Source organism: Lichenostomus cassidix, chromosome 3 (assembly GCF_008360975.1).
Source record: "Lichenostomus cassidix isolate B80296 chromosome 3, HeHo_3.0, whole genome shotgun sequence".
Classification (NCBI taxonomy): domain Eukaryota; kingdom Metazoa; phylum Chordata; class Aves; order Passeriformes; family Meliphagidae; genus Lichenostomus; species Lichenostomus cassidix.
The window spans coordinates 89,332,872-89,347,349 of record NC_139483.1 but is presented as its reverse complement, the minus strand read 5'-3'; the positions used below and the strand labels follow the sequence as shown (position 1 = coordinate 89,347,349).

At 42.0% G+C, this 14,478-nt stretch overlaps 1 protein-coding gene across 4 annotated transcripts; it reads right to left on the bottom strand.

Annotated features, from left to right (window-relative positions):
- Positions 1–4,983: 4,983 nt before the first annotated feature.
- On the bottom strand, positions 4,984–13,211 carry LOC146440201 (glutathione S-transferase 3). 4 transcript variants are annotated; one of them, XM_085056664.1, is made up of 7 exons: positions 13,083–13,211; positions 10,751–10,857; positions 8,855–8,906; positions 8,014–8,146; positions 6,830–6,971; positions 5,669–5,800; positions 4,984–5,127 (listed from the first exon to the last, which is right to left on the bottom strand). In XM_085056664.1, the coding sequence occupies exons 2-7, from the start codon at positions 10,835–10,837 to the stop codon at positions 4,984–4,986; spliced, it is 690 nt and encodes a 229-aa protein (XP_084912790.1). In that variant the 5' UTR covers positions 10,838–10,857; positions 13,083–13,211. The 4 variants fall into 4 exon arrangements, with proteins under 4 accessions (XP_084912790.1, XP_084912793.1, XP_084912792.1 ...); XM_085056665.1 differs by lacking the exon at positions 4,984–5,127 and adding an exon at positions 5,153–5,541; XM_085056667.1 differs by lacking the exon at positions 10,751–10,857 and having other exon boundaries at positions 13,083–13,185.
- Positions 13,212–14,478: the final 1,267 nt, after the last annotated feature.

The window sequence follows — 14,478 nt, the reverse complement described above, 5'->3', positions numbered from 1 at the left end:
TTCTCTTGGATGACATTTCCAGGTGTGAGATTAAAGGGTACTGCTGCAGAGTTGAAATTGGTCTAACATGGAAAGCAATAATTGTAGGGTAAGCAACACAAACCTGCAGTATAACCAGAAAACTATCACCAGTCCTGCATTAGGATTAAGTGATGCCTATAGCTAGGTAGTTCTTGAGTCAATGTCACAGTCAGACATACAATTATGCTATTTTAAAATTTCCACTATACACCAGGGTCGCATTAGCATTTTCAGATGCCAGTGGCACACTGGGAGCTCATATATGGCTGATTATCCACCATTTCCTTCAGCTCCTCCTCCAGAGTTCCTGCTTCTCCCATCAGTGGGAATTTAGGCAAAGTGCATTTAACTAGACTAAATGCCTCTTGTTTATTAATTCCTAGTATGCTTACTGATTCAGATCACTGTTTCAACTTTCCTACCTGTAGTCACTTCATTATTTTCTATGAAACGTGCTAATTTTTTTTAGCCCTTTGCTAAAAATGTGAAATACTTATGTGCCAAGGATCTAACTGCACTCATCACCTACCTAATATGTAGCCGCAGAGGGGCCAGGATCAGGCTGTCCTCAGAGGACTATAGTGAAAGTAGAAGAGACAACAGGCACAGGCTGCAGTACGAGAAATTCCAACAGAGGTCAGCACTGAAACAAAGCCTGGAAGGGGCTGCTGGAGATGTGTATATACAGGCTTTTCTCTGCCCTGCACTCCATGGTGGCTTGCAGACACGCTTCCAGTCAGGTGCTCAGACGTTAAACATGCCTTACAGATAAACTGCATTCTGATATTATTTGTTGCCACTGACTCCAGAAGTAGTCACAGTTTAAAAACGAGCACCTGGTGCTCGGAGGTTTGAAGTTACGGTACTAGAGTCTGTCCTTCAGGTCCTTCCCACGGAGGGTGCACTTTCCGGGCCCTGTGCCCGAGGATGGCTCCGGGAGGCTCCACCTCCCTGCCGGCAGCCGACCGCAGGCTCCTGCCGAAAGAGCAGGGCCCCACCTCGGGGCAGCAGAAGTCATGGCAGGATAGCTCCATGCTCACAGCTCCGACTTGTTGAAAGGGAGCGCGGGGACACGCCGAGTTGCCTACGACTCAAATTCTCCCCAGCAGCAAATCAAAGAGCCTTTCCTAGGAGCACGATTATGGTTTAATGCCAACTCCGAATTTCGGGTTCCGAGTGCAGCCTCCCAGCAGCCTCCTGAGAGCTCCTCAGCACCAGCAATGCTCAGGCGGCCTGGTGTGTCCAGTCCTACCCGCTTCTGGAATGCGAACTTTCCCCTCTTGGACCTCAAAGCTCTGGGCCACCACCAGCAGGGCCCAGCGATCCCCACGACCCCTTCAGAAACCCGCTGAGGCACAAGCTTATTAAATCAGCCACGGCTGTACGGGGCGCTAGCTCCCAGCGGGGGCTGCGGGGCTCTGTGAGGGGAGGGTGGGGCTGCCCCAGCCGGACACAGCCGGGTCCAGCCGGACACAGCCGGATCCAGCCGGATCCAACCACCCAGCGCGGGCACGGCTGAGGCCACAGCGCGCTGGGGAGTGGTGTTTGAGATGGGACAAAACACTGCCCCACAGTGCCAGGGAAAAACTGGGAGAAACATCCCTGGGAACACACGAGGTGGAGAGAACGCAGAGGAGAACGAAGGAGAGAGGTTGACCCTGGGAAGGAGTACGAGGAAGGTGTTCAAGTTTTTTCTTTCTCACCAACCAACTATATTAATTGGTAATAAAGAAGTTTTCCCCAAATCAAGTCTATTTTGCCTATGGTGGCAATTGGCATAGGAATATCTGTCAAGTTCCTGCTGGAAGCAGTGTCAGGAATCCTCCAGTCCTTTCAGTCGACGTGGCTAGTTTCCCTGAGTTTGGCATCTTGCCTTTTTGTTTTGTTTTGTTTTTTGTTTGGGTTTGGTTGGTTGGTTGGTTGGTTGGTATGGGTTTTTTTTTGTTTTTTTTGTGTTGCTATAGTCAGGTGTGAAGATGTGCCACAAGAAGCATGCAGGAGACTTGAAAAATTCCTATGAATAGCTGATGGTTCTTTTGCATGTTCAGATGTGCTCACCCAAATAGTAGAGTTCCATTGGAACAAACTGCAATCTACCACACATCAGTAAGCACTGCACAGTAATCTGTAAAGATCCCATACAGTCATCAGAAACCATAACTTGTACTAAAGCCAATATCCTGTACTTTCTATTAAATCACTGGGAATTATTCCATTGGCAGTATTTTAAACCCAAAATGGTTGTCTAAGATCACAACCCTTTCCTCCACTAAGCATAATTTACCTGGCTATCAGATTAATGCTCCAGGCTGATTTGTACATAAATAGGTCTTTCCAGAGCAAGAATTGAAGAAAACCTCAATCCTTCTTAGAGAACACATCAAAGCTGCCTGTCTAACACCTAAGTGTTTTGTGACAGTTAAGAGTGAAACAAATCCTCACGTTACTATGCATTCTTAACTAACTAACTAATTTTTGGCCAGGAATTGTTGGGCTAGCAACATTGAGAGACATAGGAGAAACAACAACAAACATCTGCACTGTCTTGACGGCTGGTAAAAGAGCTCTGATGTGTTGTGAAAGCATTACCGAAGTGAGCTAACACCCTAAATAATTACTGCTAGAGTGCTTACCAGGATTCAAGGTTGCTCAATTAGAAGAAAAAATTGTAAAATACCTAGATTTAAGGTGATTTAATCCCTAGTTTGCCCAGAATATCACAATATCACAAAGATCACAATAATAGTCTGTAAACCTGCTGCTCTTCACAGGTTAGAAACTAAACTGGCAAATCTGCATGAGAATATCAAAATAAGAAGGTTATCGGACAGGGTTAACCCACAGCACTGTGCCACACCATGAAGCCCTGCCACCACAGCATAAGTAAACATGGCTGTAGATTTTATATGGAGAAGTCCACACGACATACAAACACTTTTAGGTGTCTTCATTTCAAAACAAATTAAGAAGTAAAAAACAATGAAACAAAATAGACGTTCTCATCAACAATTTACTGCAAAAACAGGAAATGAACCGTCAGTTGGGCCAGACCTGGAGCATTCCGGCGTATGTCTACATTAGTGGTCTGGAACAGGAGGATGTTAAAAAAATTAATTTCTTAACTGTGCTTTGGCTCCCAGCATAGTGTGATCTTTGAGTGTACAAATTGGATTCTTTCTGGATGAAATGAAACTGAAAAATGTGCTCCAAGAGTGCATCAAATATAGTTTTCATGGGCTTTCAGTCCACACAACCGCTCTTGAGTTATGCTGAAGTTAACCCTGTCCCAAACACTTAACAGTGTTGATGACAAGGCTTCAGTACCAATAGTTCATCTGCTCACATTCATTGCTGCTGTGCCACTCCATTTTCTAAAAGGCATAACCATCAGCTGTTAGGCTTATCACCAACAAGAACTGGCAGAGGCACCTCCTACATCTGCTGAATCTTTGCTTGTGGAACTTTGGAACAGCATTACACCACAACATTCCTCGTATTGTGGAGAAAAAGTTCACTTAGCAAAGGAACTATGATCAACAACTAGAGGGTTTTCCAAATATTTTCTATTAAACTAATCAAAGATTAAACCAAGGACTAAACTGTAATTGCAACTGACATTACAGTAGCTGATAAGCTACAGTAGGGCAATACGAACTTTGTGTACCTGGCAATGAGGGAAAAGTGTTTGTAGCACTGGAAACTTCAATTTTGCTGAAGCTGGAGAGATTGACAAGCTAGCAAGTGTGGAACTTGTTCATCAAATATCAGATGACTGAACTTACACATCCCAGTGTCAAGCAGCATCTTCTTTCTCAACCCACAGCTAACACAGGAATAAACCAGTGCCATTAGGAATTGAGCACAAGTCTTTTCTTGTAAGTTATGTCATTAACGTAGAACTATAAATGACAAATATGAAACCCCAAGATAACATCCTGCAGAGCAGCTTCTCATAATGTAAGTGCCATTTGTTGAAGTGATTAAAACACTTTTAAATTCCTTTGTCTAGTTGTCTGTGGAAACCACAGAGTTAAAAAAATAGAGGAAAAGAAACATTTTGACTTTGGTTGGTACTAGATAGAAGCTGTACCAGGAGCCTTAGGTAGGAGCTATAACAGGTTTGTGTGATGGTTTACTCCCTCCCCTTCACTTCTCCATTCTCTTGTTTATAAACACACAAAAATATGCCTTTCTTTGAGGCATATGGGTTAACAAGGACCCTTTTCATACCAAATATAAAGAATTTATCCTCCAGGAAAAGTAAAAATTATGTTTGCAAGCCCCAACTTTCATTCATGACACAACAGGACAATGTGACTACATAAAAAGTTTATTTGATTAGTACAGGTCCTCTAGATACAGCAGTTAAACAAAACAATCATTTGGCACTCAATTTATTTCCTAATTCAGTAATAAAAGTTATCACTCTAGTTATAAAGGCACAGTGTTGACATTTCAGACAAGTCACTGATGTCCAGTAGAACTGGCAAGTCTCCCCCTCCTACTTTCCTTAAAAACCACTTGTTTCATTTGCCAACAGTGATATTAAAGAACAATAAAGGCCTACATTGGAAGCAATCATCATATAAAAATCTGGTCTGGATCTCAGAAGAAAGTCCTCAGAAACAGCACAACATGCTGAAGCTATCAGTCAGCAACTCACATTTCTCTTTTTTACTTTCCACAAAGTCTCTAGGAAGACAGTGTGCTTGCTGCCATTTCACTTGCCTAAAATTACCAGAAAAGATCTCGAGATGAATGAACGAGAAAATAGGCTAGTACTGAAGTGTTACAAAAGATACCTGCCTACTGTATTTTGTGTGAGAGCACAAGCTCCTGCCCATTGGAACAACTCTCAAACACCCCTTCGCCTTCCTTCGCTGTCTAATTGGACATGTGCAATCTGGCAGTTCTCTTACAGCCTGTGGCCACGCGAACTTTTTTTTTTAAAAAAAAGCAAAACTAATTTGCTTTTACATCATAATACATGCGGAGAACTCTCCTCACAGTCTCCACAAATTTATCATCAGGAACAGGTTTCCTCTGGCTTCCTGGCTCAAGAAATTTCTTGATTGTGGGGATGCTGCTTATCCTCGCTTTAAATGCCTAGAAAGCAAACAGTAAGTACTTAAAGTACTTATGGTATTTAAAGAACAGAAAGTAACACAAGAAAAAAACCTATTTTACTGATTTGTGTAACATCCTTTAAGAAGCTGTATGTGGAGACAAGACAGGAAATATGGTTTTAACTGTGGATGAATTTTATTCCTGCTCACTTCAACCCTTTTACTTTCCACAGTAACAAATCAATGCTCTGTCTTGTTCTGATACCAGATGAAGTGTTAACATTTATCTGTGGTTTCTGATATATATGTTAGTCAGATCAGTTCTTGTGATCCAGACAATATCTTCAGCTTAAAGATAGCACAGAACTGGTGAGGAGAGGCAAAAAAAGGGAGGGTGCATTTCTTCAGATGTGTACTGAGAGTTTCTCTAGATGAAAGATCTTACAAGGCTCTCCTAAGGCAGGAAGAGCATGACAACAATGAAAAAGTGACAAATATTTTATGGAATTATCTACACATAACAGACTTTGAAATATTTATCACATTTACAGCCATCTGAGCATCTTGTTAGTGCAAGGTACCTGTAACTGAGGAAAGCCTGAGAGCACATCTGACTTCTTCTCTTCTACCGCTAAAATGGCTTCAAGAAGATGAACGTCTGCCCAGCTAAAATTGTTGCCAATAAGGAAGTCCTGTCCATGGTCTTTCAAAACCTAGAAATGTCATATATGAAAACACTCAGGTGTGGATAGCCAGCTGAGGTTCATGCTTTCAAAATGCACAGGCACACCTTCTTTGACAATACTTACTGTGTCCTTTTCACCCTTCTCTCCCATGCAGCTAACAGGGGAAAACACATGATGTACCAGCAGTCATTGACCATTTTACAGTAAAAATCTAGAATCCCAGGGTTTTCCTTACCCATCCTTTCTCCTGTAGCCCTAAGAAACCCTGTGTATGGGACTACAGGGTTAGATACCTCTTTGGTATTCACACCTTTCAAGTCTAATATATCTTGAATTTTTCTATATGTAGTTACAGCTTCAATGGGAAAACAGGGAACATAAGAGAGAGGTGATCAGCCTAAAGCATTTGGGCGAAGGTGCAACAAGTGTAATCTACGGCAGAATGCACTCTTGCAACCACCTATAGGAGACTTGGCAAACTGGAAAACTGTCTTCTCTTTAGTCTTTAAAACAGAGAAGCAGCTATTCCTGCCAGATCATCCTGTCTGTGCATATTAATTTCCATTGAGAGTATATCTTGGGTCCTATCTCTTAAAGTATCACTTACAAAACCACCAAGATTCCAGTATGGCTTAAGCAGCAAGCTTAGGCAGATTCCAGTATGGCTAGAAGTCAGCAGTGATAGCTCTGTATTACTGTCTGTAAGAAGACTCCAAGATGTATTTGAAATGTTAAACAAAGAAGACAATTAGCACTGCTTTTGCAATGCAAGTTACTGTAGTGAGTTTACCCTGCCTAGGCACCAGGTGCCCATTAAAGCTACTGTATCACTCCCTTCCTCACCTGGACACAGGGCAGAAAATACATCAAAGGCTCTTAGGTTGACCTGCCCCAACTTGTCTGATACTGCTCTGACCCCCCTCCAGCCAACAGACAGAATGGATGTCCTGATGTAAAGTACTGCACTGACACTTTTGTTTCTGGTTGTGCTGAAATATCCAGTGTTCCCATTGTCATCCCTCCAGAATCAGGGAAGAAAATGATCCTCCTACATACCTTTTCATATACTGGGAAATACCTGCTTGTTGCCTTTTGAACTAGTAAAGCACGTTGCTTCTCTTTATCCTCTGCCGATAAGAAAGGGAACATCAAAATGAAGCCCGTAAGGTCTTCAGTTCCTCCAACATACATATCAATCCTTAAAACCAAAGCAAACAAAACCCTTAAATAGAAGGCCCCTTCACAAGCAGAATTACCTTGTATTTGTTTTAGAATAGCAAAAATTGAATTTCTCATCCCCCTCATGGAAATTATTTCTGCAATTAAAAAAATCTATTACAGTCTGAGTATTTGTACTGGTTCTGGCTCTTTACTTGCTTCATTGAGCAGGATTAAACAGGATTGCACAGAGGTTAAGACTGTAACTTTGGTGTTACAGATCACTTCAGAATCACCAAAGAAACACACAGCACCACAAGGAGTCACTCCCAACTGACTTAATTGTCTGGATGTATCCCACCTCCTGAATTTCATCCAAAGCCCAAGTACTGCCAAATAGATTAATAATGGGGTTGGAAGTCTGAAGCATACCAGATTCTTCATCCAGCTAAATTGTCAGTACATCAGTTCTTCAGATTGTCCCTTTTCCAGAGCTATGAGAGCAGGTTTTGTACAGCAGATGGACATTTAAAATGCTACATACTGACATAGCCCAATCCTATTTTTATTTCTTCACAGACACAACATCAAGATGTAATTTCACATGGATGTAATTTCACATGAAACCAATAGTTTTCCAACAGCTTTTAGCTGTTCTTTCCCCAGCTCCCATATATCTAATTTATGCACTTTTTACAGTGCAGCAGGACATCATGCAATCACAGATAATGTCACTGACAGCTATTATTTTGCAGCCAAAAGTTAAAAACTAACCATTTCTTTCCAGAGTTTCCTGATTACAGCAGTAGTTCAGTATCTACGTGCCAGTCCCCTCTTGAATACCTGTGTCAGGCTCTATTAATCTTTTATTAAGGCACAATAAACCCCTGCCTCACATATTTTTATGTGAAAAGTAACTGAGTTAGAACAAATCAGTTGGCTTGCATCTAACTGTGCCCTCCTGGCTCACTGCAAGTTGTGTATCACTGAGGCACACAATTGATTCTCTGTGTGTGTGCAACTAATTCTAGATGCATCAGAGCTACTATAATAAATTCAAGAAGAGTAATACTGTTACATACAAGGCTCTTTCCTTCAGGTCCTTCCCATAGAGGTTGTACTTCGCTGCAATGTAGCTGAGGATGGCTCTGGTCTGCACCATCTTCATCCCATCGATCTCTACCATGGGCACTTGCTGAAACAGCAGGGATCCACCTAAAAGCAAGGACACATGTTATTCGACTGATCCAGTAACTCCACATCACATTTCTTGCTGCCTTCAGAAGATCACTGCTTTTATGGTGAGCTTGCTGTGAGTAATCACTGTATTAAACTGGAGTTCTTCCATGCTAAGAATAAATTACAGTAGGACAGAGAAATTAAACTTAAAAACACAATTATTGTGGGTTACCATCCTTCCTTAAAAAAAATTTCACTGAAGTTGCAGTCAGGACTGTGTATGGCGGCTTTTATAATGAAATTGAAATGCAGTGGAGACTAAACTTCTCAATGAAGTAGAAGGTGTCTGGTTCTAAATAATGTACAAAGATTCTGTTCCATTATTCAAACACTATTTGAAGCGAATGTCAGATACACAGATTTCTCTCTTATGACCAATTTTTACGCTATATCAGGACATAAAATGAAGTTTTGTGATACCTATTTGCTAATTACTGAAGCCCACGGTTAAGTTTGTGGGACCAGGTGGGACACATAGACAAATGGAGAACAGAAGAATCAAGAGGCCTGGGAAACCCTTCAGTTTGCAATTTCACCTGTACACATATGGAAAAAACAGCCTCTGCAGGTGCTTGCAGCTCGCAGCTTTACTCCCATGTCTTCTGTGTGGAATGGAAGTTCAAAGACTTCACACATCTTCTCTAAGTCCGGTCACACTTTTCTTGAGGTTTCACATGGACTCACCTTGCAGGAGCTTCTCATATTGCTCTCGGGTTTCCAAAAACTCTTCTTCAAACTGACAAAAGAGAGTGAGAAAGAAGAGGAAATAAGAATCTTTTCACATTTCTAAAGAGATAAACTTTTTAAGCACAATAAAAGGAAAAGAATTGCATCATGGTTCTTTACATTCCAGATACAGCTCTAAAGGACAACATACCAAGGACAAAAGTGCTGGCAACATCTCCTGGACTGTCATACTTGATAAATGCTGCTAAGGGCAACCCTAGCAGAAGAACAGGCAATAATAACTGGAGTAAGGATGGTTTGTTTGGTATTGAACAGACAATTTAAAGTGAGACAATCAACAATACAGTCTCGGCTGTCCTAAAAATGCTTTCTGGAATGTGGAAAAAAGATGTGCTGTGGGATATTTTGATTTGGGAGGTAGACAGGAACAAATTCTTCAGAAGCTAAAACAAAACAATGTAAAAGTAGCAAGCCCTGTAGGAAGTTTAGTATAGATGCATGTCTCAGACACCTGAGGATGAATTATTCACAAGATGAGAAACAAAAGGATACAGAATTGCTGGTGATCAGATGGATATAGTCATATTCAGTATGTTGAGGATGGCTGGTCCAATCAGTGTTACTTATGGAGAAACTGAGTTCAAGATTAGGACACCAAAGTTAGACATCTACAGGTACATGTCTGCATGAGCCATACATGTCTATGGTCAGTGCAGAACATGGAGACTAGAAAATGATTGATGTTACCATACTCTAAATGCCTTGCTCAGTCTCTCTCATAACATCTGTGCCACTCATGTTATCATTAAGACTTGCAATACTAGGGAAACCCCAGAAGAGTAGGCATATCAATATACTGCCAATGTTCAACCATAGCAAGTGTGATCAGAGTCTAAAATTCAGAACCCAGGTTTCTGCTGATGTGAAGCTGGGAAAAGAATATTCCAAGGAGAAATGTAGAAACTGGTACCCATCAACAGTTTTGGTTTTTTTTTTAATTAAAAAAAAAAAAGAGAGAGTGACTTAAAACATAGGAACAAATGATGCAGGGAAGCAGACAGTTCTGTTCTGTAAGGCCTTAAAGACTGGTGATCTTATTAAAAAACTTGTATTCCTCGGTTCAGTACACAAGGAACTGTAAGTACTGTAACAGCTTAGTGTGTAAAAGAGGACACTCGGAGCAAACACTAGTCCTTTCTGTCCTCAAACTGTATTACCAGATTACCACCAAGATAGGTAGCAAATGAATAAGTAAATTATATACCATCAGAAAGAACTATTTTAAAGAGGTATCTTCCTTCTCTATTTTACCCAAATATTTTTCCTCCTGCGCAGAGATTTCTAATTTCCCTACACATGTGGGTCAATTTGCTCACTTCACCCTGCTAAGCTTCATCTAAATGATGCAAGATACAATATGTTTTGTGTTACAGCTTATTATGGAGGATGCAGCCAGTGAAAAACAAAACAAAAAGTTTTGGAGTGAAAAACAAAACAAAAATCTCTGTGTGAACATTTAACTAAAACAGAAAGACTAGAGAAAGTAAATTGCTGTTTTACTTGGCACAGATAACACTTGTTATGCCAGGAACACATCTATCAGCTCAGCAGCTCTGGGTCAGTAATCAAGTATTTAATTAAGGATTACATTCTTGTGTTAAGCAGGAACCTTTTGTACAGTGTCACTGCTCAGAAGACATGTAACTTGAAGCCATGCTTTTGTGTGCCTAAATTACAAGAACTTAATTACACTGAATAGCCAATGCTTATTTACTGTTGCTCATTTACAGTTGCATCTTGGGATGCCTTTTCTTTTTTGACTAATAACATGTGATCTGCCTCAAAGATAACCTTTCCAATGTGTAGCTAAAAGTTAAAGCTTCTAAAACAAACCTCAACCCCAGCAGCAGCCAACAACCAACGAATCGACTCCATCTTGCCTCTTCCATCAAAGTAGTAAAGTTTTGGTTTTCCAGACATGATTTCAAACTTCCTGTTACCTAAAACATTTATAAGAGATAGTAAGTTAATTATGATACAAAAATCTGATGGCAGCTGGAATAATCGTTCACAGGTCACTCACACAACAAAAATTTAAGTTAATTTTTGACAAAATATTTCAGCAAAGTTTCATTCTAAACTGATTTGATTTTATTGCTGCACAGTCAAGTCAAACTATTTCACAAACTTTTCAATTCCCTGAAATTCAGGAAAAGTAAGCATCAAGTTGCTAAGTAGGAGATAACAGAAAAAATAAAAAATGACCACTAAGAAAATCCTTAAAACTTTTAGGAAATGTAAGTTTTAGCACTAAAGTTACACAAGACATCACTGACAGCCAAGTCTTGATCAAAGAGAAGAGGCAGTAGACCAGGTTTCCAAAACTGACAGACCTTGTGTCAAGGAATGCCAAAAGTATCTAAAGATTAATTCTACACATGCTTAGGTGAAGCACGGGAACATATTTTTAAGCCTCTTGCTTTTTTTCTCTAGCTGTGGTGATCCAGGGATCAGTAGAAACTTCAAAATTACCACAGTACGTGATCCAGGATCAGCGATTCAGTGTTGCACTACTTATACTACAGGTCGCATTTCTTTCTATTAATAAATCCTGTTGCTAAGCAAAACTTCATAGACTTTTCAGTTGATCAAATACACCATGGCTTAAAAGAGCATTTTAGTTCTTTAATGACTTCATAAATGAGGCTATTAATTGTTATTTTTTAATAGACTAGTGTTTAGGTCTCAGCAGGAACTGGATTTCATTGTAGAGCCATAAGCCAAGAAAGCAAGCAGATTTTGACATAATGGCATTTCATATGCAGAACTCCATAACAGCAAATCCTTGCTGCAACTGAGAGCTGTTTTCCATTTGTAAGGAGATTTCTTTTCACTTCAATCCACAGTTCAAGTAATTCGGGAAAAGAGGCTGTTGGCATGCAAACAATAACCTCCAGTTTCCAATATTCCAAGGGCTCCTTCATAAGCGGAGGGAAAAAAGACCTTGAGCATGCACAAAGTGATCCTAGCTTTAGTTAGCCAACAGGCATGAAAAGAAAACACAAAATATGAAAATGCGTCAGACCATGGGAATTCAAACAAGCCAGGCTATTCTGCCCATGCGTGCTCAGGGGCCTCTAATTGCTCTTAGGTAAGTCACAGGGAACTAAAACACTGCCAAGTAGTATCTCTACTGCTGATAAATATAGCAGTGAATTAGAAACACATAAAAAGACTGAAGAAAAGTATCAGTGTGAACTACACAAAATAACAGAATGAAACAGGAGCTACTTGTAATACAGCTATATTCACAGAAAAAGAAGAAAAAAAGCCAAAGGTGATTTTCAACTCGTACTTTAAAAAACTAGAGAAACAGAAGAGTCACTTCTAACAGGAGGGTAAAGGCATGGTGGGTGCTTGTCTTGTAAATACCAGGGAATCAACAAAGTTTAAAGTGAGCTGCAGCATTCTAGGTTCGTAGGACTGAGCCTGCCATGCCATACTGAAAGAAGAAGTCCAACTTGTGAACTGAAATCTGATGGAAAGAACACCCTGGTGATGGGCACAGAACTTCTCTCCCTTCTCTGCCTTTAATCAGAAGGAGGGAAAGTGGCAATTTGCAGCCGGGAGCCGCAATTGCTGGTAGGCTGCTGTCCATTCCCCTTAGCCTGACACCTCAACAACAAAAGAGACATTGGGAAAAGATGTGCTCCCTTGCTGTGATTTATGAAGGCTATCTGGGCTGAGAGGGGGAAAGAGGGAATATGAGTATCAGTGCAAGAAGCGATCGCTCCCACGCTAGGAGAACACGGAGCAGAAGAATATCGGTGAAGAGGGCCAGTGGATCAGCTGTGCCTGGCAGGTCCTGTACATCCAGGACTCCAGGGCCCGAATTTCCCTGCCTGTATTCAGCAACCCAACCGCCGTTCCACTGAGCCCCCGCAACACCCGCCCGGGGGCACGTCCCGTGCTCAGAGTGTACCAGGCAGCAGCCCCCGGGGCCATCAGCTCCCACCCCTCCTGGGGACAAGCTCTTGGCAGACACAGGATGACGAGCGGGCCGTGTTTTAACGCGGGGAGCCCGTGACCGGGAGCGGATCCACGGCTCAAGCCTGAGCCCGGCACAGACTCACGGCTCCCCGCTTCTCCTGAGCCAAGCGAGCCACGGGCAGTGGCTGGCGGGGAGAACGGGAAGAGAGAAATCCCACGGGCAAACATTACTCACCGGCACGGAGGGCTGAAGCGGTGAGGCCGAGCGAACACACGGCGCCCCAAGGCACAGCACTGCCGCCTGCCCCGCCTGCAGCCGCGATCGCCGCCGAGCTCTCCCCGCCCCGGACACGGGCTGTGACGAGAGAAACTGCCGCCAATAGGAAGCCACTAATCTGCATAAATAGCAAAGGCTTCTGGGACGGTATCTCGCCCCAAAGAATTTCGCTAAAACTTTTAACCTGGTTAGGAACCGGTTCTCTCGGAAGGTTTTCTTGGTGCAGAACGATGATTCCATGCGCTTTGTCACCAGATTCGCAAACATATGGCCAAACCGTTATGTAAAAAGCATCAGAAATATGGAGGTATAAATAAGTCTCTGCAAACGCTCATTGTCTGGATGTGAGGGCGATCTGGCTGCGACATCTGTCACCCCATTGATCGCCAGGGTTGATTCGGCTGATCTGGCTGGCTAGGCGGGTGTCCCCTTCCTCCCTCAACGCTCCATGTGCGTCCCTCCCGAAGCTGCGCGCTCGGTCGAAGAGGACGACCTCCCCGATAGAGACGGTACCGTTCATCGGTCAAGGGTATACGGTAGCTGCGCTCCCCTGCTAGAACCTCCAAACAAGCTCAAGGTCCATTTGTAGGAGAACGTAGGGTAGTCAAGCTTCCAAGACTGCAGACACATCCAAGTGAGGCGCTGCATGGGGCAGTTTGCCATTGTTTTGTGCCTAATAGCATAAACCTTGTTTATTTCATTTTATCACTTCAATTCCACAGTCACCTATGAATCCATGAGCTCCTCATAGGACACACACACCCCCCGAAGTAAAACTAGAATCCTTGCACATGTAAATGTATTTTTCACCTAGTTCTTCACCTGTGCAACTGGTTTTCACTGAAACAGCTAACAAAAGTTGTTGGGCTTGTAAATTATAAACTGGCTTAAATTTCTACTTCCTTAAAAGCCAGGGGAGAAGGCTAAAGAGAGGTGACACAAGACACTGAGAAGAATAGAAATAGAAATAATAGGATAGGATGATGATAGGATAGGATAGGATAGGATAGGATAGAATAGAATAGAATAGAATAGAATAGAATAGAATAGAATAGAATAGAATAGAATAGAATGAATAGGAGTAATTACCCTTGGAAGGAACCCAAAGGAATCTAGTTCAACTGCCTGTCCTCCCAAAATGTTATGTATATTATAATTCAGTCTTGCAGGTAGTTTCAGAAGAGCTGGCATCCACGGAAGGACTAAGCAATCATCTTAACATGGAGGTCACAGCATACTGCAGAAATGACATGCTTAGACTCGAACCATGTGGCCAGTGAACATGCAGTGCCCCTCCAATAAGGCTTATTAAAAAAACCGAATCCCAACTAAAACAAACCAACCAACCAACACA

Bases quoted from the DNA above. Each gene is read 5' to 3' on its own strand.
- LOC146440201 (XM_085056664.1), bottom strand. From the start codon at position 10,837: ATGTCTGGAAAACCAAAACTTTACTACTTTGATGGAAGAGGCAAGATG. The intron at 8,147-8,854 runs GTGAGTCCATGT...CCTTGCTTTTAG, and splicing joins ATATGAGAAGCTCCTGCAAG to GTGGATCCCTGCTGTTTCAG. The intron at 5,128-5,668 runs GTACCTTGCACT...TTTGCTTTCTAG, and splicing joins CAGGCTTTCCTCAGTTACAG to GCATTTAAAGCGAGGATAAG.